At 42.7% G+C, this 25,130-nt stretch overlaps 1 protein-coding gene across 3 annotated transcripts; it reads left to right on the top strand.

The window, feature by feature from the left end:
* The first annotated feature begins 445 nt into the window (after positions 1-445).
* RGR (retinal G protein coupled receptor) lies at positions 446-19,022 on the top strand. 3 transcript variants are annotated; one of them, XM_081913792.1, is made up of 7 exons: positions 446-753; positions 9,458-9,614; positions 11,191-11,312; positions 13,388-13,541; positions 14,237-14,354; positions 14,658-14,771; positions 15,866-19,022. In XM_081913792.1, exons 1-7 carry the CDS (start codon positions 672-674, stop codon positions 16,007-16,009), a joined length of 891 nt encoding a protein of 296 aa, XP_081769918.1. In that variant the 5' UTR covers positions 446-671; the 3' UTR covers positions 16,010-19,022. The 3 variants fall into 3 exon arrangements, with proteins under 3 accessions (XP_081769918.1, XP_081769919.1, XP_081769920.1); XM_081913793.1 differs by lacking the exon at positions 446-753 and adding an exon at positions 5,762-5,913; XM_081913794.1 differs by lacking the exons at positions 446-753; positions 9,458-9,614 and adding an exon at positions 10,697-11,012.
* The last annotated feature ends 6,108 nt before the right edge of the window (positions 19,023-25,130 follow it).

The raw sequence follows: 25,130 nt of genomic DNA, 5'->3' as shown, positions 1-25,130 counted from the left end.
CAAGGGGCCATGGCCTTTTGAGCAGGCTTTTTCTATGGGAGCAGCTCAGATATGTAACTGTGGTTTGCTCATCTGTAAAGTTATTAGCAGCCCATTACAAAACAAGACCAGAAAGGAGGGGAAAAAATTCACAAAAACTGCTGGCCATTGGATTTCTTTCATAAGAACAACAAAATATGTGCTCCAGAAATTCCCTTTGTCCCCTTTCCCCTAATTAGACATTGAATAACATTTGTTGCTTTTATTCAGGTCACTCCCCAATTACCTCTCACTCCCCCACTGGCCATTCCAGCATCCTTTAATTCTTTCCCAGTGTTGCAGAATTAACCGGAGGGCGTTCTTAAATTTCATCCCTACAAAGAGCCTGTTGTGATTTCCGTGAATGCTTCTCCTTTTGCCACAATACACAAATGCGATTTGCAGCAGTTGCAGGGGGTGCGGGGAGATGGGGATTCTGACGGACTCATTAAGGGCATTTTTGTAAGGATTGCCATGCTGGCATTAAAGCCCCAAAGCTTTTCTATAAGAACTTTCATGTGTCAGCACGCGGATTGGCCCTTTAAGAAGGAAGGATGTCTTAGACTACTGGGAAATTCAGTGAAAAGAAGTGATCGGGTCACTTTTGTGGCTGGGGTGGAGAGCCCAAAATAGGGTGCATTTTTCTTGCAGACATGGTTACTTCGGCATACCCTGTTCCTGAAGGCTTCACTGAATTAGAGGTGTTTAGTATTGGCACCGCCCTGCTGGTAGAAGGTAAGCTGGGGTAGCTCCAAATAAAAATGGCGTCAGAAATAGAAGTCAACACATATACTTTAACCACCCCTATTTATCATGGAGGGGGCACGGGTGGTGCTGTGGGTTAAACCACAGAGCCTAGGACTTGCCGATCAGAAGGTCAGCGGTTCGAATCCCCACAACGGGGTGAGTTCCCGTTGTTCGGTCCCTGCTCCTGCCAACCTAGCAGTTCGAAAGCACGTCAAAGTGCAAGTAGATAAATAGGTACCACTCTGGCGTGAAGGTAAACGGCATTTCCGTGCGTTGCTCTGGTTCACCAGAAGTGGCTTAGTCATGCTGGCCACATGGCCCAGAAGCTGTCTGCGGACAAACGCCGGCTCCCTCGGCCAATAAAGCAAGATGAGCGCTGCAACCCTAGAGTTGGTCACGACTGGACCTAATGGTCAGGGGTCCCTTTACCTATTTATCATGGACGGGCCTTTATTTTCCTTTATGCTTTGCATTTGATCTTGATAAATCAGCTTTGTGGAACATGCTATGAATGGCTTTTAAAATTGTTAACACGTTGCACAACAGTATCCTTCAAGTTTCAAGCCCCTCCTCTGGGTCTCTAGAAGATAGATAGTGCAATGGGAGGTGGGTCGCAACTTACTCTAGGACATGCACTCACAAGGGCGCAATCTTCCAGTGCATTTTCTTCCCTTCCTCCCATCACTGATTGCAAGCATTGCTGAATTTATTTGAGATGCAGCTGTTCCATAGTATTACCAGTGGTGCAAGTCAATAATTCCTGCTATACACTGGAGGAGAGGGGAAAGGTTGCATGTTCTTATCATGCCCTTGCAAATGCTGACTCTAGACCTCTTACCTGTCTTGTTGAAGGGGCGGTGGCATCTGTAAATAGTAACATGTATTACCGTTATTTCATCCCCTTCCAAATATGATAAACCAGGTTTGTTGCATCTTGTCACACACACACCTTGTTCTGCTGAGTGGGGTCCTGGGCATCTATCCCCAAGACCTGTCCCTGATAACGAAAGCCAGGTTCATTGTTAAACACTTTTAGGAAAAGGTTATGGCCAGTTTACAGATACCTTTGCAAGATAGACCATTGCAAAGTAACTTGATTCATTATATGTATCTTGATACAGCGTATGAAGAATATAATGGGCACTGATGCCCAGGCGGTGATTCTTAGTGAGAATATGAATGTTACAAAAGTGTCTCAGTTTTTCAACTGGGAAAAATGTTGGAGGGTTTGAAGCAATGAAAAATGGATGTGATGGAATACTGTTGGGTACAGGGTCATTATAGTTACTGTGGTTACATCTTCTACAATTCAGATGAACTGGAGGTGGGATGGAGACAGGATGAAATGCAGATATGACCTCTGGAGGAAGGAAGGAAAGGAAGGAAGGAAGGAAGGAAGGAAGGAAGGAAGCCTGTGTTAAATAGAACTAATAATAATAACCACATTCATAATATGGCGCTTCCACTCAGAATTGAAGGCTCTCAATTCCAGAACCACAGACAATAGATCAGGAAATAGGATTACAATAGTAACTACTATATCAGACTGGTATAGGTGAACATCAATTTTGATTGCACAACCATATTTCACGGTTTCTTCCATACTTTCCTTGGAAATAAGACCCATTGATTTCATTGAAATATAAGAGTCACGTCAAATACGAGGTCCAAATCCTAATGTGGATGCCATCAAAAGAGAATCCCACAATGCAGAAGACCAGGCACTTGACATCTGCTCACCACTTGGTTCACCCAATGATTACAGAATCTCCATGCTAGGAATGTGCATCACTCGTGGAAATTCTGCATAAGACAGAGATGAACCATATAGTGGGAAAGCGTGTTCTCCTTCATGGAGAGCACGTGTTGCGGTGGGGGCTGGCAGGACACTCCAGAGTTGTGGGGCAGGCTAATTGATTTTTGGCCACTGTTGTGATGGGCTTCCCTTGTTGTTGGGAAGAAGTTAATGTTGCCATTTGTTGATTGACAGCCAGAAATGTTAAAACTCCCTGCATGCGGCGTAGAGCTTCCTCTTTTTGCCCCGTGCATCATATTGCCCGTCCCTCCCTCCCTATATTTAGGGTTGTTCGCTTTGACCTTGCTATGCCTGTCATGGGGTCGTCTGCTCTTGGGGCAGGGGCCTGGTAGGAATTTTGTCCATCTGGCTGATTGGCTGGGGCCATTTGGTTTTTGCCTACTGCATAGCAAATCATCACAACTTGTAAGGTTGCGGTTAGGCATTGGTTTATGGTTTGGTTGGTTGAGGGGCATGGATTGGCTGTGCCTGCCCCTCTAGTGCTGCTGCTGCTGGGTATTCCATTAAAGGAATACAGGGGCTCAACATTGCTTTTGTCCGAACCCTGTCAAGGGACTAAGGCCATGCAAGAGCCCCTGGTTGCATTTGGGGAGGGCTGAGGGCAGGTTCCCTGCTCCATCGCTATCCCCAAAATGTATTCCCTTTTTCTGACTTTCGCAGGCTTGCGGAATGTCAGTCTGTTCCCCACTGGGGGGCAGATAGTCGCAACCAATGCCTAAGCAACCACTCACATTTTTGTAATTTAATAAAGTTGTGGCCAAAATTATGCCAAAAACCTTTTTAAAAAATTCTGTGTGGTGTGTGAGTTATTTGGGGTGACCTGGGGACCTTGACATGCAATCAGTGTTAGAAACTGAGATATGAATGCTAGCTAAGTTGCACCTTAAACCTAGGTTATGGGCGCAACAACAGAATGCCCAGGTGTGCTTTTTTATAACAAGAAAACAAAGCTGGAAATGAATGAACTTCAGCTAATATCTTACGTTCATTTTTCACATGGTCTAGTCCTTTCCCTCCCCCCCCCCAATATTATTATGAGGGTCTCTTCTCCAGTCTTCAGAGTGTGGCTGGAAGTGGGGAGTCAGAAAAAGGTCCTCCTTTTCTTCCAGCAGTGGCAGTTTTAATCTGAAATCTTAGGTGCAGTACTGTACCCAGAGCTCAGAAACTGCTCGCGTTAATGCAATTGCCTGTCGCAAAACGTGCCTAGAACAATAGAATACCTTCAATACACCTTCAAAAGCTGGTGGGGACTGTAAATGTAATAACATTTAGCATTTATTTTTCACCTTAGAAGCTCAAAGCACTTTATATTATATATCATCCTTAAAATATTACATTATACTTAATAAGATACCATGTAGTATAGGTCAGTGCTATTCTTTCCATTGTAGTTGAGAGGCTGAAGCTGCTTGAGACCTCATAGCTCAGATTAAAAGGTCTGGCCATTTCTCAGGTGCTTTGCATAGTTTAAGAAGACCATCTATGGATGCAAGAAGCAATCCTGAAACAAAACAAACCCGGGAACTAAAATGATTTTCCAGAATAGCCTTTGGAACTACTGCTCAACCCATTGTTCGCAGGCTTTCAGGTGACAACCTAAAATCATTATGGGCATGGAGAAATGAGCAATTGTGGTCAGGTGAATTTATTTTACAGAGTTGTGTGGTACTTTATTTATGTAAGCTGGATGCCAAAGAGGCTTTATCAAAGTTTTCATAGCTGGGATAAGGCTGTGCATCCATGTGGATTTTGCATGTTTCACTGTGTTTTTCTATGAAACCGTGGAATCTGCTCATCAGAGGTAACAGCTCTGCTGTTTATTTGATCATATATTTCATTGTGATGGTCATTTCACACTGAGGTAATTTCATGGGGAAAGGCCATAGGTCAGCTATAGTGTGTCTGCTTTGCATGCAGGTCACAGGTTCAGTCCCTAGCATCTCTGCATAGGGCTGGGAGTGTCAGCCTCTAAAACCTTGAAAAGCTTCTGTCAGTCAGTATAGGCAGTCCTGAAATGGATGGACTAACGGTGTGACTCAGCAAAGACAGCTTCCCATGTTCCTAGTTTTTGAAAGAGTTTGATTCGCTCTCTTAAAGTTGCATTTCATTTTCTGAGTCGCTCATTTAACATGTAAGTGAATTAAATGATAAAGGCAGCTTAACATTATGTCATTTGTTTGTAATTAGTGGTTATTTACCCACGATAAATGTATTTGAATGGAGGCCCAAGTAGGCCATTTATTAAGAGAAAGAGATAGCAAGCTATGGTTACATATCAAATTATCTAAGAAAATTAAAGTAAAAGGTAAATGTAAAGGGACCCCTGACCATTAGCTAAGACAATTACCTTACTTCAAATAGCTGTTCACCACAGTACTTTCTTTGGTTTTCAGACTAAGGCTGCTATGCCAACCCCACTTACCTGGGAGTAAGCCCCACTGAATTCAGTAGGACATTCTTCTGTGCAGACAAAGCTAGGGCTCTTCTGTGAGGTAGATAGCGATGGGAGTTGGGCAAGACTCCAGTGTTACTTGAGATTTATGTTGGAGCTAAATGCTTGCATGCATGGTCATATGAAGCCTAAACTGTACACAAATGAGAGGAAAACTTGGATGAAATAATGGTCACTCAATCTACATAAGCATAAAACCAGGAATGGATTAATTTCTTATCCATATTGCAACAGTAACTGCTGAAAAGACCAACAGCATATTCCTGTTTTGTTTCCCCCTCTGTGAACTATAATTTTCAGAGATTACTGGTAATGGCAGGTGACTGCTGTCCGTTGCTTGTATTATGGGGATTTTGGAAAAGGTTGCACAGAGAGCTCATTTCTCATAATACAGTGCTACCTCAGGTTAAGAACTTAATTCGTTCTGGAGGTCCATTCTTAACCTGAAACAGTTCTTAACCTGAAGCACCACTTTAGCCTCTCACTGCCACTCTGCTGCCAGTGCGTGATTTCTGTTCTCATCCTGAAGCAAAGTTCTTAACCAGAGGTAATATTTCTAGGTTAGCGGAGTCTGTAACCTGAAGCATCTGTAACCCGAAGCATCTGTAACCCGAGGTACCACTGTACCGTACTCAGTCCATGTCCATGCACCACCTGGCCCTTTAAGAAGGAAGCTGCTTTAGGCTTTCGGAAGAGTCAGAACATCTAGCCAAAAAAAAAAAAAAAGGAGAGAGATTGTCACTTGGAGTTTGCTAGTAGGAGAGGCAGAGCCTAAGCTAGTCTGGCCTTGCTGCTTTAAAGATGGCAACACCACACACTCTCCCTGAAGGTTTCACTGAAGTTGAAGTTTTTGGTTTGGGCACCCTGATGATGGCAGAAGGTAAGCTGGGATGAAGGGTGGTGTGGTCAGAGAATTCTTAGATCAGATCAGACCTTCTTGCTGTTTCATTGCTCAAGTAAAACTGTGGTTTGAAGAAGAAGGGGGAAAGATTATATATAACCACATAACACTTTCAATAGAGCAATATAGGCTTCAGGGTAAATCTTGTTTCTATGGCTACGCCATTGTTCATTATGCCTTTATGAAACAGGGCAGAGGTTGCTTGCAAGGCATGTTATGCAACAAGGCTATTGAGGAGCGAAAGTTAAGTTTGTTGTTTTGAAGGATTCCAGGAATAAAGATCTTTATTGTTTCTGTTCCGTATGGACTTAAAAGGTGCTTTTGCATTTAGGACTGAGGATTCATACAGATGGTTCATATCTTACTGTTTATTCTGAAACTCATCGCTTTCCATTTGTGCCCATCTTTTTTTCACCTAACAAGGTTATATAACAGAATCTTGTATACTTGAATGAAGATGCCCAAAATAGGCTGAAGGACACATCATTCAACAGCACTGGATTTTAAGCATGTCATACTCACAAAAGAAAAACCTGTCTCGAAAGTCCAGCTAAATGGATTTTGCCTCTATTTCTTCTTCTTCACATAACTTGTTGTAGGAATTTCAACAGACTGCGCAAATGCATTTGCATTAGTAATAAATTAGCTGGGTGTCTCAGCTTCACAGACAGTTGTGCTAGTGATAAATTAGCAAACAGCATAGCTGAGAATTCTGATCCTTTTGGTTATATATAGTTTCGTTTTTATACTTCGGCTGAAACCTGTTAAGTTTTGTACCATTTTTTTTCCTTTTACTGTGCTTTTTAATGTTGTTACTAAAAACACAGATAATTGCCTGCTGACTTTTAAAATGATATAAAAGAAGGCAATCTGGTAAAAATTAAGCACACTTTTAGTTCCCAAGAAATGAAAAATTCAAAGAATTAAAAAATGCATCTGTCTTACTGAAATCAGTCACTTTGTAGCTGAAGTATACTCCATGTGTGATGACTCTATGCATATGAAATTTGATGGTGGCATATATCACTGTCAAGTGAAAAAAAATGCTTTCATTCCTGCTGATGTATTTTGGTCCTGTTCTAATGGTCAAAAAGAACTGTTCAACTCTTTGACTGGGGAAAATATTTGACCTCCAATCCAGTTGTGTGGATGACAGATACATTTACAATACAAATCTGTAAATTTGCAGCCAGATGTAAGCCCCATTGAGTTTGAAGGGACTTACTGCCAGGTAGGTGTATTTAAGGTTGCAGCCACAGTCTTAGTAAAAATATGTTGGTGGTGGGTTTTCAAGGGATTATCTCCGCAGGAAAAAGAACAATGTAAGTTGGATGTCTGCCACTGAAGTTTTGTAATAAATGCAGGGCACGATCCAGTTTCATTGATATCCATGACACAAAACTAAGCACATGCATTTAACTCTCTTGTTTAAATCAATGGGAATTAAAATTACTTAACTCTGGCTACATCATGTCTTAAGATGGAATTCAGTGTTGCTCTAGATGCAAGCATTTCTGCTGGCCAGATTGAATGATATACCCTATTCCCCCCCCCCCAATGCTGTTCTGGGTGCTCTCTGGACTCCTCAGAGCTGATTTGGAGGGGGCAGTTATGGGGAAGCATGGGAAGTGAGGGGGGAAGCCCTGTTGTGCTAACAGGACCCATGGCACTGGCTCTCACTAGCTTTATTTAGTTGAATCTGGCCCCTCGATTATAACTATCCAGCAATATAATGGATGTCACATAAAGTAGAAGAAATTATTTGAATTCCAGTACTATGCACACTTAATTGGACACAGTGGGCCTCAGTTCTGAGCAAACATATATAGCAGGGGGTTGGACTAAATGACCCTCATGGTCCCTTCCAGATCTACAATTCTATGACCCCCAACTAGCTCAGTATTATCTACAATGAATGATTGACAGTGGCTCTTCCGGATTTCAGGCAGGTGTGTCTCCTAGGCTTTCCTGGAGATGCTGAGGCTTGAAGATTTATTCTTCTGCATGCAAAGCAGAGCTGTGGCTTTCTCCCAATAATATAAAGGGCCAAGGTCATTTTAGTTCACAGGCAGAGCAGTCCTAAGTGGGGCCATGGGAGATCAGAATGGCGTGAAGAGTTACGATTGCTGCCCCAGTAAACCATGATAAGTGCCTCTAATAATGCTGCACACTTGTGCTTTGGAAATTTGAGGATACTGAGAATTATTGCAGGGCAACTCAGGAAGACTTCCAATTTGTTTTGGCAATCTGCAGATAGCTTTCATGGGAGATCTGATTTTTCTGAAGCTTCAGTTATACCATCTTGCTCGAAGGCACACTTAGGATTGCTCCTGAGGCTGAGGGAGCTCCTAGCGATGTCAAACTCAAGATGGCATGCTTACAGTCACCTGACTGGCAATACTAGTGGTATTAACATCTTACAGACAAGAGCATGTCTGATCCTTTTACCCACACATACTTTCCTACTGAGGGCCATCCATCAATACGTTGAGAATTAAACCAATTTTGTTCCACCTCCTTTTAACCAACTTCCCCCTATTCAAGTCTTTTGTCATACCAGATTTAGCTTTCCATAAACCTGAGTTGTTTATCATCTATATAATCAATTCTATATAATCTATATATGTTTATAATCTGCATAATAAAATTCCTTATTTATTTGTCATGATTGTTTGCTGTACATGTTTAGATTTTTTTTAAAAAAATGCAAATTATTAAAATAATAGACTGGGATCTATTGTAACCCACATTGGTCTCTTGGAAAATGAATTTAATTTGTTCCGCTTTTTAATAAATTGAGAAAAATAGAGGTGTGCTAGAGATACACAGACAGATGCTGTCTGGGGCTAGTGTGAATTTTAGTCTAAAACTTCTGGGAAGCACCTGGTTGGAAAAGGCTGCATCTCTTAACTGGGTTACTAACAGTTGGCTGTTGTTTGGTGAGGAACAAATGCCAATAAGGAAAACACTATGCTATTTTTGTAATTAAAAAATGCAAGTAAAAGCAAAGAACCAAATGACGCAGGAAAACTGAAAATGTGTTTTGCCACAGTTATTGTGCTTAAATTTAAAAACAGCCCTGGGTGGTTAAGCCCAGTTTGCACTGGAACCATGGTGAGGGAGTGAAGTTAACCCTTTCCCCCTTCTGATATTTGTCCAATTTTTTTGTTCTTTCTTTTGACCAGTTATCTTAGTTGGGTGTGTGCATGCAAAACTCTCTTGTACTAGCTAGAAGAATAGCATTGGACACCACCCCCTATTTTTATGCAAATCAAAAGGCCCCATGTTTCAATTTGATTCCTTATTCTTCTCTCTGGCTGTAGTTTATTGTCATAACTAGTCCAAGCCAACTCTGATTGTTATAGATAGATGCAGGGATACAAAAGTAACTATGTGAGTAAGAAATGTTGGGGCATTGTTGAATGCTTGGTGGTATGGCTGGTGTAGTTTGTTCTGGTCCGTCTGAGTCCAAGCGTGAGCGAAAGTTATAAAACAACCCTTTTAACCCTGTGCTTGTTTTCAGCGCTGCTTGGATTCTCTCTGAATTTGCTGACCATCATCTCTTTCTGGAAAATCAAATCACTTCGAACGCCTGGCAACTTTCTGGTTTTCAACCTTGCACTGTCCGACTGTGGAATCTGCACCAATGCATTCATTGCAGCTTTCTCTAGTTTCTTAAGGTAGATTTTATTTATTCATTTATTTATTCAAGAATATAACATGCCTTTCTACGAAAAAAAAAGTGCTAATGACAATTGATGTGTTTTATCTGTCCTTTTAAGCCACTGATAAACTAATGTGTTTCAGAGGTGTGATACTCACACATGCTGCTTCGAAAATAAATTAGGGTGCTACAATGTCTGGACATACAAAATTCAAAATTCTATATAGTAGAAGCTCCCAGTCTTCTTAAACTGACCATTCCTATATTTGGGGTTAGCTCCTGGTAAGAAGTGTCAATGTGCAGTGAGTCAGGAGAGAATGGAGCGATGCATCGAGATTCCATACAGTTTGCACAGCAGATACATCTTATTGCATGGACAGTCAGAGTCCCCCCCCCCAACCCCAGGCGACCCCCTGAGCAGAATAATGACTCAAGACAACGTGCTATGGGATTAAAATTGGCCACAACTTTATTAACTTTCAGATGTAGGGAGACCTTGGCTCAGGCATTAGGCGTTTATCCTTCCCAGTCCCCAGCTGGGGATCTGCGAGACATCAGGGTTATCCAGAATGTGGGGGGGTTGGGCTGGCTCTGGAGAACATATGTTCAAGCAGAGAGCCCACCCCCCATTTTGCCGCCATCGCAAGGGAGAGCAAAGACAACCTCTCGGTGTATGGCCAATGCCTCCCCCTCAAGACCCCTTTAACGAGGAACCCTGGGATCACCGCCGCAAGGGGGGCATGGATCACCGCAAAAAGAGGGGGAAGGAAGTCCATTTTTGAAATGTTAAATTGATTGTAAATGAAATGTATAAACTTGAAAGGTATAAATAAAAACTTTTTTAAAAAGAGCCATACTTGCTTGTGACAGCAATAGTGTTTCTGAGCCCATAACCAGTTAGCAGAGAGATTGGAATAAAGAGAAAAAGAAATGGATAATACTTTACTTAGGGTAAAGTGAACAAGAGCAGGGTATAACCTGAGGAGAAATATACAGAGAGGTTCTTCTTTTCTTCAGCCAGACCTGCACAGAGGAGAAGCTCCTTCAGAACCGCTTGTCCCTGCAAACACCACTAACTGCCAAATCTCAAATATCTTGCTCGCTTGCAATTCTTTCCCAGCTGACTGGAACCTCCAGCCACTCAGAGTCTGCTGTGAGCCAAAACAGAAAGAGAATTAACCTCTTAATTCACACACTGAATGTTCCCTGTCATTGTACTTCCAACAACACAAACATAAAAGATACAGCATGAGTGGACCCACGTAACTCTGGTGATGCCCACTTTGCCTTCCTGTTGGGGCTGGCAAGATGAGGAAACTGCCTCAGGTGGCAAGATCCACAAGGGCAGCAGATTCAGCCTCCAAGGGATGCATTGCCCTCTGTTGCTGCCGCTGCACTCCCCCTTATTCCTAAAGTAAATCTTTATTTTCCCCCTTGTTCCTGATATAAGTCTTCCCTCACCCCTTCTTCCCAGGTGGGTGGAGCCATTTTGTGGTTCACCTCAGGTGGCAAAATGTCTTGGTCAGGCCCTGCTTCCTATCCAGGTAGGGCGTGAGATCAGTGTTCCAATGTTTTCATTTATCTCTTTTCAGATACTGGCCCTATGGCTCTGATGGTTGCCAGATTCATGGATTTCAAGGATTTTTGACAGCACTGACTAGCATTAGCTCTGCAGCTTCCATTGCCTGGGACCGATATCATCAATACTGCACTAGTAAGTACTAGCCTGGTATTTGTATAGATCTAGATCGGGCATCCCCAAATTCAGCCCTCCTGATGTTTTAGGACTACAACTCCCATCATCCCTAGCTAACAGGACCAGTGATCAGGGATGATGGGAATTGTAGTCCCGGAACATCTGGAGGGCCAAGTTTGGGGATGCCTGATCTAGATCATTAGTTCATTGTAAATTACACCCACCCCGGTTTACAAGAAGGAGAGATGATGTAAAGGTATTACAAATTGGTATTACAAATTTTTAAAAATTTTCACCTATGATCCTTTTCTTTTACTTCTTTATTTTTTCTTTGTTCTTTTTTTCTTTTTTCTGATGTATTATCTTTCATTTCACTCCTTTATTGTGAATATCATTTTATAGAGGTATAAATAACTGTAAATATGAAAAGAGGCAAAGTATTCTCTAATTTTTTTCCTTAGTTATATGTATTTTCTTTTTCCTTTGTATTTTCTTTTGTTGTAAATATGTATGTTTTCTAATTTGTACTTCATAAAAATTATTTTTTTAAAAAGTATTACAAATTGGTATGGAAACATGACAAATAAAATACTTAAGAATTTTAAAAGAGGTTTGCTGGTCGGTGGTAGAAAGTGGAATGAAGTTTTACCACTTTAGGACAAAGACCTTCCCCCTGTGCAACAGGGCTTTCTGCCCATCTTCCATCCTTGCATGCCCCCCTCGTGCCCTTCCTGAAATCTCCTCCAGAGAAAGGGGGGAACCCAGAACAGTTTGGGAACATGCAGGGGCAAGGGCACATGGGGAGAGGAGAGAGAGGGGAAGTCCTCTTGCACAGGCAGAAGTCCTTGCACTAACCAGATGACTTTATTTGATACAAACCTTCATCTTTACCTATCAGTTTAAATCATATGTGCTTTTAAAAAGCATCAGACATTGTTTGCAGTAGCTCTGAAACAGATGTTAGCATTCTGAGAGCATAATCTTCCATGAAATATTTTGGAAAATCACAAGTACTATGGATGTGATTTTCCAAAATATTTCATGGAAGATTATGCTCTCAGAATGCTAACATCCAAGTACTATGGATGTGATAGGGACACGGGTTAAACCACAGAGCCTAGGACTTGCCAATTAGAAGGTTGGCGGTTCAAATCCCCACGACGGGGTGAGCCACCGTTGCTTGGTCCCAGCTCCTGCCAACCTAGCAGTTCTAAAGCATGTCAAAGTGCAAGTAGATAAATAGGTACCACTCCGGTGGGAAGGTAAACGGCGTTTCCATGTGCTGCTCTGGTTCGCCAGAAGCGGCTTAGTCATGCTGGCCACATGACCCGGAAGCTGGACGCCGGCTCCCTGGCCAATAAAGCGAGATGAGCGCCACAACCCCAGAGTCGGTCATGACTGGACCTAATGGTCAGGGGTCCCTTTACCTTTACCTTTATGGATGTGATGGTGCTGCCTTGGGGTGGTGGGGCAGGGGGAAAATGTCCTCATGTCTGGATTCTGGTAGATGCACCAGATATATTTCAATTTTCCAAGGTAGAGGAGATGCTTTTCTGGCATGGAGAGCAGGAAACATGAGGAACATCTGCTTCTACTTCATTCTGCCACATTACAAGTCCAAAGCATGACAGTAGGACAGTAAATTCTTGGGCATGACAGTAAATTGCCTGTAGAACAGGGCCCATGATGCAATACTATTGATATAAGGCATTGTAATTGTCTCATGCACCAGTAGAGAAGACAGTGTTATCTCTACTTTAAATTGGATTTGATTGTCCATGAACAATTTAAAGTCAGAATTTTAAAAATTATCTTGTCCTAAGTATCCATCTTGAGTCAATCTAAAGCAGCCTTCATTGGAGTGTAGAAAAACAGATATTAGAATTTTTAGATAGATCCAAAATATCATGAAGGTTGGCTTTTTCTTTTACCATCCATTGTCTTAAAGAGGAAACTACCTGTTTCAACATGTTAGTCACTCCTTTTTCTAACCACGGCCTACTCTCTCAATAGAAATCCCTGGTCAATTGACTCAGAGTTGCTGCTTTTATTTCCATTCCAAGTTTATGAATCTGATTTCTTCTCATTTACAGGAAGTAAGCTACAGTGGGGCTCAGTGATTTCCATGGTGATATTTCTATGGCTTTTTGCTGCCTTTTGGGCTGTGATGCCTCTTCTAGGATGGGGTGAATATGACTACGAGCCTCTAAGAACATGTTGCACATTGGACTATAGCAAAGGAGACAGGTGTGTTCCGTCTAGGCATTTCTGTGTGGCTTTAAAATAAAAATAAAAGGAGGGGCAACTAGTAAAAATGAATTTTACAGACAAACGTATACATGGCAGTGGCAAAAGGTTGCCTGGCAGAATATCACTCTTGTGCTGCTAAAACACAGCCATCCTTTGACATTCTGAATGGTGCAATGCAGTTCTGCAGCCATGTGACATGTACAAAAATGCACATAGTGCGGTAAAATATGCATAAAACACACACATTGATGACAATCACTTGCAAAAATGCATTAGGGGAAATTGCTTTACAAAAAAAAATTGTATATGAGGCAAAACTGAATATTCGTGCATATTCAAAGGATTTTGCATTGAAATGCTGGTGGATTTCCGTGAGGTTGTTTTTTTAAAAAGTTTGCAAGCTAATGTGGAGAACTGAACTTAAGGCTAGAAAAATGAGAAACTGAGAGAAAGTGCCTCACCTCCACTAATCTTATTGTGCCTCCTAAGAAATCAGGCAGCCCACCAGAGAGAGTTGTCCTACAGAACTATTATTACCAGTATGTTTAACATAGAGAGCTGCCACTTAAGATGTTTTGCTAAACCTCATTGAATATATGATTTCTCTCCTAAGTGGTTTTAATATCAGTTATATAACATTGCAAACAGAATGACAGATCTCTGTCCTTTCCTCTCTCCCCTCCCCCCTCCAGGAATTATATTTCCTATCTTATTCCTCTGGCCCTTTTCAATTTCATGATTCCGGTGTTCATCATGCTAACAGCCTATCAATCGGTAGATCACAAATTCAAGAAAACAGGACAGTTCAAGGTAAGAAAATACCCCAGCATATAAAGGGTTGTACACAGCTTCCATTCCCACTCAAGGAACCATCTCCTATAGCTTGGTTATATAGTCTGATACACAAAAGAAGCAATCTTTCAACTTCCTCATGGTTGCCATTTAAAAGGGGGAGGGGAATCTATTTGTGGCAAAGTGCTGGAAACATTTATTTTGTCTCAAAATCATGTGCTCCTGTTGTAACCAAAGGGTTTTTGTTGGCTGTATCAATCTTAACTTTTTATATGAGTTTTATTTACGCAATACCACGTTCTCTGTTCTTGTTTTTTCCAGTTTAATACTGGTTTGCCAGTGAAATCTTTGGTCATCTGCTGGGGTCCCTACTCGCTTTTATGTTTCTATGCGGCCGTTGAAAATGTGACTTTCATCTCCCCCAAAATTCGAATGGTATGTAAAAATAGCCTGAGAACACAAAGATCTTTTTTGCAATGCAGACCATTCTAAGCACTTGGTATCAATGGGAGAGTACAAGAAAGAACACCCAGAAGCCTGAGGCAAGGAGATTGGAGCATGCAGCTCAATGGCAGAGCTTATTCCTTGCATGCAGAATGCCCAGGGCCAATCCCTCATCTCCCCAGATATTGCTAGAAATGTCCCCTGTCTGAAATCCTGTAGAACTGCTGGCTACATGGATCAATGGTCTGCCATGGTATAAGGCAGCTTAATAGGTTCCCATCCACCCCTTTCTTCTCCATCCACCTCCTCTGCTGTCTTCCCCAAACACAATCCATTTTAGATTGTAAAATCCTTGGGAACAGGCCACTAACCCTTTTGCCTAACTCTGCAAAGCACCGTATAAATGGATGGCAGTGGGGAAATAAACATCATCACCCCCTGCCTGGCCACCGAGTCCAGGCAAAGAGGAGCACACCTGAGATCCTGGCAAATGCACCACAACCCAGAGGAAATGTGCGATCCCTTGCTCCACTGGTAGAGCCAAGAACGGCTGTGTGGGCCCAAGATTTAAGGAGCCCAAATGGAAGTGGCAGAACGTAGGAATAGAGAGAGTGTGGAAGAATGGGGGAGGTTGTTCCTCCCCCCATTGGGAGCCAGTGTGGTGTGTAGTGGTTAAGAGCGGTAGTCTTGTAATCTGGGGAACCGGGTTCGCATCTCCGCTCCTCCACATGCAGCTGCTGGGTGACCTTGGGCCAGTCACACTTCTTTGAAGTCTCTCAGCCCCACTCACCTCACAGAGTGTTTGTTGTGGGGGAGGAAGGGAAAGGAGAATGTTAGCCGCTTTGAGACTCCTTAAAGGGAGTGAAAGGCGGGATATCAAATCCAAACTCCTCCTCCTCCTCTTCTTCTTCTTCTTCTTCTTCTTCTTCTTCTTCTTCTTCTTCTTCTTCTTCTTCCATCAGTCCCAGCTCAGTGAAAAACATGGCCGCTGTTAAAAATTAGTTGCTGATCATTTCATTATGAAATTCTGTGTAAACACAAACCCATCCTTATCTAACCTCCTCACATGCTCTGCTTCCTAACAGATCCCTGCTGTTATTGCCAAAACCTCGCCAGCCGTGAATGCTTTGATCTATGCTCTGGGGAACGAGAACTACAGAGGGGGGATATGGCAGTTCCTCACAGGACAGAAGATTGAGAAAGCTGAAGTTGATAACAAAACGAAGTAACGCACTGTGGCATTAAGCAAGGGCCTCTTCACACACAAACGCTACATCCCTTAAATGTACACCTAGGTTGGGTTTTGAAGTGCGCACTCGAAAATATTGTGACAAATTGGTGTTTGAAACTTTGTACGTCATACAGGCATGCTCACCAGGGATCCAGGTTTAGCTGTGTACTCTCATTGAGTCTCCCACTCTGTGTTAGGCTTGTTGCTGTGTAATGTGTGAAACAGTCCCAAATTGAGGCAGGCCCAACTGGAGGCATCCGGTAGCAGAAACCACTTACTATGACTCCAATCGACTGCTTTCTCACACTAGAAAGGCTTTGCATTGTCTACCAGCAATTGTCGCATTACTGGAAGGACGCCGTGCAGATGTCACTGCCGAACTTGCCTCTCCATCTGCCCCGTGCCATTTGCCAAATAAGATGCCTCTAACCTCTGCAGGTCACTCTCATTTTACATGTCACTCAAATGAACTGCAAGCTGTGAAGCACATTGTTTTGTTGTTGTTGTTGCAAGATGGAACTGCAGGAAACCAAGCAGGGGGGGAAATAGTGGGGATCTGTTAAGGCTTCCTGCTTGTTTGTACATAGGGTATTTCTGGGGTGTTGAGAGATTAAGGCAGTATCCAGTATTTGGGCCGTATGTTTTTGCCTCTGTTTTCCTATTTGCATAAAATGGGTGATTGCAAAAGGAGGGAATTGTTTCTAAAATTCTTACTGTCTCATGAATACCATTTATTTAAATCTGGCAACTGATGGAGGGATGCGTGACTGGATCTCTCATCAGTCAAGCCTGCCAAATCAGTCTTCATTATGTAATGTGTTGTGCAGGTTTAATGCCTCTCATCTTAGCAATCTGCCTGGCGAGTTCTGTATTGCTATATTAATGTTGTGAGATGTATTGTGATTTCAGTCAAAAGGCTGAATGCTGATGCTGTTCCCACCCGCAACCCCGGAATGTTTAATAACACAAAAAGGCTCTGTGCAGGGGTTATGCCAAACTATGGATTGGTGTTATGTCTGAAACTGCAACAGCTTACAAGCCACAGTTTGTGAGGTGCTGCCAAAGTAGATTCCAAACTATGGCTGGAAGCTGGTTTGCAGTAATTGTAGCTTTCTGCTATGTCTGAGGTCCTAGGCCACAGATTCTGGCATTGCTAGAGTTGAACATTCTTTAACCCCAGTTAGTGGAAATATAATCATCTGATGATGATGAGATAGAAGCAAGGAAAGTGGGGGGTTCCTTCTTGGGGCTGCAATATGCAACAAAAATTGTCTTCCCCATGTACAGAATCTCCCATGCTAAGCAGAGTTCCTAAGCAACTTTGGATTGAATGCCTTGCATGAGAGAGACATGGATGCTAAAGTCCTTTCATTTTAGCCAAGGCAGGAAAGAATACACACCATCTTGTTTTTAAACTGCCTTGTGTCAAACTAACTCATTATTGCCAATGGGTCACTGTTAAGAAGAGCTTCACGCTGAATTTTCCATAATGAGTTTGTTTGTTTCTTAAGCCCCAAACAGAATAAAAGATAGAGCAGCTAATCATAACTATTTAGGCAAGTTATTATGATATAAAAGGCACCTCCTGGCACAAGAATATATATTGCCCCTTTCTCATTTCAGCCTAGTTTTTGTTGAGGGCTCAGGTTGTACCACGGCAGAGCAGACTTCAGGTAGGGCCTAATGTGACTGAATACTCTTCCATTCAAAAATTAATGCTCTCCAGATGAAAAGCTAGGTCTAAGCAGGTCCAACTAGTGTTGGGATAGCTCAGTCGATAGAGCTTGAGACTCTTAATCTCAGGGTGATGGGTTCAAGGCCCACATTGGGCACAAAGATTCCTGCATTGCAATGGGTTGGACTGGCTCATCCTTGTTGTCCCTTCCAACTCTACAATTCCATGATGCTATGAGTCTATGATAGACAGCAAACCAGCTGCCTCCTCCCTGTGCCCTGGACCCCACTCCTGGCACCACACCACCATCACCTCTTCATTCTTCCCCTGCTCCCAATGATGCCCCCTCATCCACTGCTTCCACCAGCTACCTTGGGGCCACTTTGCTCTGCAGAGCACAGTATCCTTCCTCAGAGTGAGGCATTGTGGGTAAAGAGGCCTGCCCCGCCACTCCAAAATATCATTTAACGTGTTGCGGTAATAAACAGCATCACCTGAAACAGGCCTTCTCTGCAGGCTCACCTTGCTTTCGATGCCTTGTTCTGAGGAAGGGACCTCAAAGGCAGAGGCAATAGCCAAGGGCAGCACTTTGGGACCCCTGCTACCACTTTCCTGCAGCAGTAAAGTGGTGGCAGAACTCCTGGCTACCTGTCACTGGGCTGGAGGTGGTGGCCAGCTGGCCATTGCACCAGCCGCAGTCTGCTAGCCGGTCAACAAAACAGGAACAGGCAGTGCAGGGCTCTGCAAATGGTCGGAACCGGCAAACAGGCCAAGAGGACACCAGTTTGCTGCACCTTTACATCTGAGACAAGCGGTTGCCTTGCCTTATGGTGGGGCACCGTCCCTGGTTCTAGCCTCCCTGACATGCTAGTTATCGATGTGAAGCACTGTTTTTCGTACGATACACACAGAGACTTACTACCTCACTAAGACGTAAGGTGAAGGAACCATGGATCGAGGTTGAGGGAAGCCTGATATATGTGGCTTTGGCCACAGTAGAAAATGGAGGGAGAATAATCTGTTATTTCCTTGCAGTATTGGAAGGAGGGGGGAAATAACAGCCCTGATTGCTATATCCCAATGTGTGAACAATTTCCATGGCAAATGAGGAATTTGTGTAAGTGCAAATACGATTAAAGCAGCATAGCCAGAGCTTAGTATAAAACAAGTGCTTGCTTTATGTTTCTCCATACTTTAAGCCTCTTATATATTCAGAAAAGGATTAAGAAGACTGTACTCTTGTGAGGACAATGCACAGTGTCAACGTGCTGCAGCCAATTCAAGGGCAGAATAAAACATGAGATAATAAACTGGGACCAGCCAGATGTCCATCCTAGATCTGAATTTGTCATTGTATCCAGAAAACCAATAGCAAGGAAGGGAGTACATTATAAGGAGTGTATGCACTGTTACCCAGAAAACCACAAAAATAGTTATTCCATCCTAAGACCTTTGCTGCTGACTGATGCTTCAGAAAGTCCATCAGTAAGCAGTGGCAAATAACTTTTGTCCACAGAGAACTTTCAACAGATCTTTTCCAGAATTATTATCAACTGAAATTGTCAGTTGCTTGTTACACAAAAAAGTGTTTCCAGCAACTTGCAACATCTTAAGAGCATAAGCATTGTATATATATCCATACATGTACACACACACTATAACAGAAGTGTGCAATTCTTTTTTTAAAAAAACAACAACGCACAAACAACCCACAATTACAGCAGCAGAAAAGCTTCAGCAGCAACATTTACAGGAAATAATGTTTTCATAGCCCATTGGAAACCCAGGTAAACAGGTACATTTTTATCTCATGCTGAGAATATGTCAGCCAAGTAACAAGGCAAACCTTGCTTGGGGAACATTCCACAAATGGGGAGCCACCATTGTAAAAGTTCTTTCCCCCATCAACATCTTCCAAGACTTCTTCAGAAGAGGTCCTCAGATGATCCTCCAAGAGTCTAAGTAAGTTCATATTAGGAAAGGCATTCCATAAGATATTGGGGTCCTGAACCATAAAAGGTAGAGAACCCCTGGATGGTTAAGTCCAATCAAAGGTGACTATGGGGTTGTGGTGCTCATCTCGCTTTCAGGAAGGAACCGACGTTTGTCCACAGACAGCTTTCCAGGTCATGTGGCCAGCATGATTAAGCCACTTCTGGTGCATCAGAACACCATGACGGAAACCAGAGCACACAGAAACGCCATTTACCTTCCTGCCACAGTGGTACCTATTTATCTACTTTCACTGGTGTGCTTTCGAACTGCTGGGTTGTCAGGAGCTGGGACAGAGCAATGGGAGCTCACCCCGTCGCAGGGATTCGAACTACCAACCTTCTGATCAGCAAGCCCAAGGGGCTCAGTGGTTTAGACCACAGCACCACCCGTATCCCCTGCTGAACCATAAGGTTCAACAACTTACAATGCGGAAAACAAGTACCTTGGTGGGTTGCTCTTATGCAATACCTTCATCCTCCCTTGCTCACACCATTCTGCAGGATACCATTTATCCAAGCTTCCTACTACCATGTCCCTTCCACCCTCCTTGTCAACAGCAGCTACACACAATGTTGGGAAGCCAGGAGAGCAACACAGCCCCTGGCCATTACTCTCTGGAGGGTACCAGGAAGGGGTAGATTGGCCTAGAGGAAAGAACATGTGGTAGAACTCCCCAGACCAATAAGTAGACACCAAGACCCATCAACGTCAATTCCTGCATGTGTTACAAATCCCAAGTCCTCTTCAATAACAGTGACCTGTTTACTTGAGGTGACTGGTAACTTGTAACGCGCCAAGAGGATTTGACCGATTTAGAAACTGAACAGACCTTATTATAGACGTCACACTACTTCCAGCCAGACAGTGGAGGCCGCAAGAGAGCCTTGCCAGCTAATATGCTTAAGGAAAGGCACTATGGCGAAACCGGATTAAGCTGGAACTATTTCTCTGAAAGCAGGAATGGGAAATTCCAAACAAGGTTTCTCAGATGGTTCATTGCCAGTTAGTTGAGCAGAATGGGAAGGAGAGAGGGAGGGAAAGGGAGAGGGAGAGGGAGGGGGGGAGAGAGAGAGGGAGGGAGGGAGAGAAAGAAGGAAAGAAGGAAAGAAGGAAAGAAGGAAAGAAGGAAAGAAGGAAAGAAGGAAAGAAGGAAAGAAAGAAAGAAAGAAAGAAAGAAAGAAAGAAAGAAAGAAAGAAAGAAAGAAAGAAAGAAAGAAAGAAAGAAATTAAACAAGCTGGTAAAAGTGAGAACGATTAGGAGAAAGTACTGAGGCCCCTTTTTAGGTTTCAACATGAAGTGAAAGGAATAGACAAGAATCAGAGAAATCTTCAAAGGCCTTCACTATGGAAGATTAAAACTGAAGACAAAAGAAACCTATCTTCCCTAAATTAGCCTGTCTGACATACATTATTGCATTAATAGAACCCATGAGTCAGAATGTCTGGGAGCCAGAGCCTCCCAAAGGCCACATTCACACCATGCATTTAAAACAGTGATGGCTTCCCCCAAAGAATTCTGGGAGCTGTAGTTTGTTTAAGGGAGCTCAGAGTTGTTAGGAGACCTTGATTCCCCTCCCACAGCTACAATTCCTGGTGTGGTTTAACAATCAGTGATTCCTTGCAGGGAACGCTGGGCATTTGTACAGTCAAATGTTGATTCAGGTATTTTTATGACATTGGTATTTCATTCAGTGCTTTGCTGCTGTTTATTTCTTTCCTTCATTCAATGTGGTTGCCATATCTGACAAATTGTTTTGGGGGTTTTTTGTGATTCACATTGCACTTCAATCACTTCCACACCTTTGCCATGCCCCCGAAAGATTTAATTTATGTAAGGCTTTTTTATTAAAAAAATAAAATACCTTGGTGAGCAAAAATAATATTACAAGCTGGATTGTGGGAGAAACAGGCTGGGCGACCCCTTACGGAAGAAATTCCTCTGAGGAATAATCACATGTACTGTGAAACACTTGTCTTTAGGGCAAGGGGGAGAGACTTTCTTTTCTAAATGACAACCTTGAAAGCCAAATGAATTTTATATATAACTTGTGTCTGAACCATTTGTTGCAACTTTTTAATTGATGTTTTTACAAGATTAGCTCATTAAGTGGTTACCTGTGCTTTGATTTCCACAGGAAACGCAAACTAGTATAATCTTCTTACGCTCTTATATCGCACAACCAGCAACTATGGCTGATGTTTCAAAATACCAACTGATTCTGTCCCCCCTAAAATGAAATAAAAAGATTAAAAGAGGAAAAGAAGGCTGGTTATGGTTCCTTTTGTCCTGAGTATTCATCAAGGTGCGGAAGTGGCATTTTAGTTCTCTCTCTCTCTCTCTCTCTCTCTCTCTCACACACACACACACACACACACACACACTGGGGGAAGGGGAGAAGTGACTAATTTAAGGAGACAGGTTAATTTTATTAAATACTTAGGGGCACTCCCAATAAGGCTTATGGAGTGACTCACCTGTGGACATGACCTTTGAGACCTGACAAATCTCACCTTCCGTGAACACGACTCACTTGCAGGCTGGGCTTCCCACTTCCTGTTCTCTTTCCAGAAATAAAGCAAATCTTTGTTGTATCCACTGCCACACACACACAAAAATCTCACATGCCTCTGGTTCTTCTCTCTGTCGGTGAATACAGGCAAGTGACCAAGTGGTAATTTACTCTGGCCTTCATGTAATGACACGGTAAACCAGTTGCCGGAGCCTGTATGTGACTAGGTCCTCTTATTATGGAGAGATTTATCATCCACAGTCAGAGTTTGCACACACTATTTTTATTATTATTATTCTGCTACAAAATTGTACCCACATAAACCATGACATGACTGACAAAAAATGGTGCACTAGGGGTGCAAAAAGTATGCTTTAGACTACATGCTATTTCAGAACATGAGTGTAGGACCATCAACTGACCATCGTTGTCGGACATATACTAATAACAAATTTATTCTCCAGGTATGGATCACATGTCCCTATTGGTGCAAGAGGTAGGCATCAACTCGCAGTCATGGCAGCTAGACTGGTGACTGGGAGTGGCCACCAAGACCATAAAACACCGGTCTTGAAAGACCTACATTGGCTCCCAGTACGTTTCCGAGCACAATTCAAAGTGTTGGTGCTGACCTTTAAAGCCCTAAACAGCCTCAGCCCAGTATACCTGAAGGAGCATTTCCACCCCCATCATTCAGCCCAGACAATGAGGTCCAGCTCTGAGGGCCTTCTGGAGGTTCCCTCCCTGCGAGAAGTGAGGTTACGGGGAACCAGGCAGAGGACCTTCTTGGTAGTGGCACCCGCCCTGTGGAACGCCCTCCCATCAGATGTCAAGGAAATAGACAACCATCTGACTTTTAGAAGACATCTGAAGACAGCCCTGTTTAGGGAAGTTTTTAATGTTTGATGTTTTATCGTGTTTTCCATATTATGTTGGGAGCTGCCCAGAGTGGCTGGGGAGACCCAGCCAGATGGGCGGGGTATAAGTAATAAATTATCATCATCATCATCATCATCAATTGGTTTAGAAGTACAAAAACATCTCTGTGTGCCCTGAGCATGCTCGGCAGGTACTGCATGCTGATTGACAGTCCGGAGTGGGAAATATGGGAAACTTGAGGGAAAGTGGAATGGAGTATCTTGAAAGAAGGCAGGCAGGCATGGCTGGCTGGCTTTCTGGCTGGCAGGCAGCAAGAACAGGAGCACTCAACACTGCAACATTTTGTTGTGGGTCCCATTTGTCAAGCACCTGTAGCAACTGAGCTTTATAGTCAAGCTTATTGTTACAGGGTTGGGGGAGTGGATAATGCTTTGGGTCACCTCCATGTCTTTCATTTTGTATCTGTAGGATGGGAGCCCGTAGCAGAGGGAAATATCAAACCAGTCCTTTGTTGGGTTAATGGGTCTAACCAACCTGTTAGACACCTTATTTACATGTCTAAAGAGTTGGTCAAGCACAGATGTGTTGCCAGGATGTCTCTAAAAGGAGGGGTAGGCCTCCCCTCCACACCTGGTTGAATTCTACCTCATCCTAGGAATAGGAGAACAATAAACTAGGACCTTATGAGACTGCATGAAGTTGGCAAAGTCTCGTTTGAATTAGGAAATATCTGAGTCAACCTGAGCATGGTTTTATCTAATCTGCATTCCGCAGAGATACTTTTCAAACCCCTTTTTATACAGAAACGATCTTTTACTAGGAACAGAAACAAGTATATTGATGGAATGTTCCCCACCGCCAGCACAAAATAAAAAATAAAAATACATGTGCACCCCCTACTGGGCAAAACAATAGTGACTAGAATGGCATCAATCTCATTTACTACACAAACATTCTCTGTTGTCTAGGAGCTGCAATTCAGCTGGAATGTCATGCTTTGTCTCCACAGGATTCTTGTGTATACAGATACAGGAAAAATACATTTTTGTCGGAAATGACTACCCTCCAGATCTAGCCAGGTATCTATCCTCAGGTCATAGGGTCATCGATCAAGAAGTCTTGAAAACTAAGTCAACATTTTTATGTCTGGTAAACATCTCCATGCATGGGAAAAATATTGAGAGTTAATCCAGGGAGACAGAATGTTACAGCAAAAAATAGTGTAATGCATCAACAATGTCTGGAAAATAGTCAAAGGGCTACATGACTGAAGGTTTCTTCCCTGACAGGAATTGCATTTTACATTCCTTAGTCTTATTGCATAACCATATGTGCAACAATATGTGAAATTAACCAAATATGGGGAAGTCTAAATGCCTTTCTTTCAGCAAGAGCCCAAAAGGTCATCATAATCAAGCTTTATTGTGATGACTGCAAATACTTCTTTTGTTTGTTTAATTTGATATGAAAAAATCATATATAAGCCCAAAAGGCGTGTTTTATATATTTCAAGGGGGGAAACAGACACATGCTGTAGTAATTAATACACATTAGCTAATTCAATGATTTTTTTTAAAAGACATACGTGTTTTGCTATCTGTTTTTCTACATTACAGGGTTTACCGCTCACAGTAATGGGGTCTTAAGTGCAATTATATTTTTTAAACACAAGGTGACAGTAGATAACCATAGATATTGTTGAACATTGTAATCCGCTGTCCGCCATCCCCTAGTGCTGAAGTAAGGATCATTCTTATGTGAGCAAAACTGATAAATGAACTATTCTGTGTCTAATGGTTATTCCACAGATTATATAGCAGAAACATGTGGCTTTGGCCTGACGGTAACTGGGAACCATTCCTGACTCCCTGGTGGGCATGCATGTAGGATAAGCTACCCCTTAAATAAATTTGTCTCATTGACATACAGTGGTCCCTCGGGTTAAGAACTTAATTCGTTCTGGAGGTCCGTTCTTAACCTGAAACAGTTCTTAACCTGAGGTACCACTTTAGCTAATGGGGCCTCCTGCTGCCACCACAGCATGATTTCTGTTCTGATCC

Source organism: Podarcis melisellensis (genome assembly GCF_964234715.1).
Source record: "Podarcis melisellensis genome assembly, chromosome: 5".
Lineage (NCBI taxonomy): Eukaryota > Metazoa > Chordata > Lepidosauria > Squamata > Lacertidae > Podarcis > Podarcis melisellensis.
Note: the sequence above shows the minus strand (reverse complement) of the source record. Positions and strands in the feature narration are given on the sequence as shown.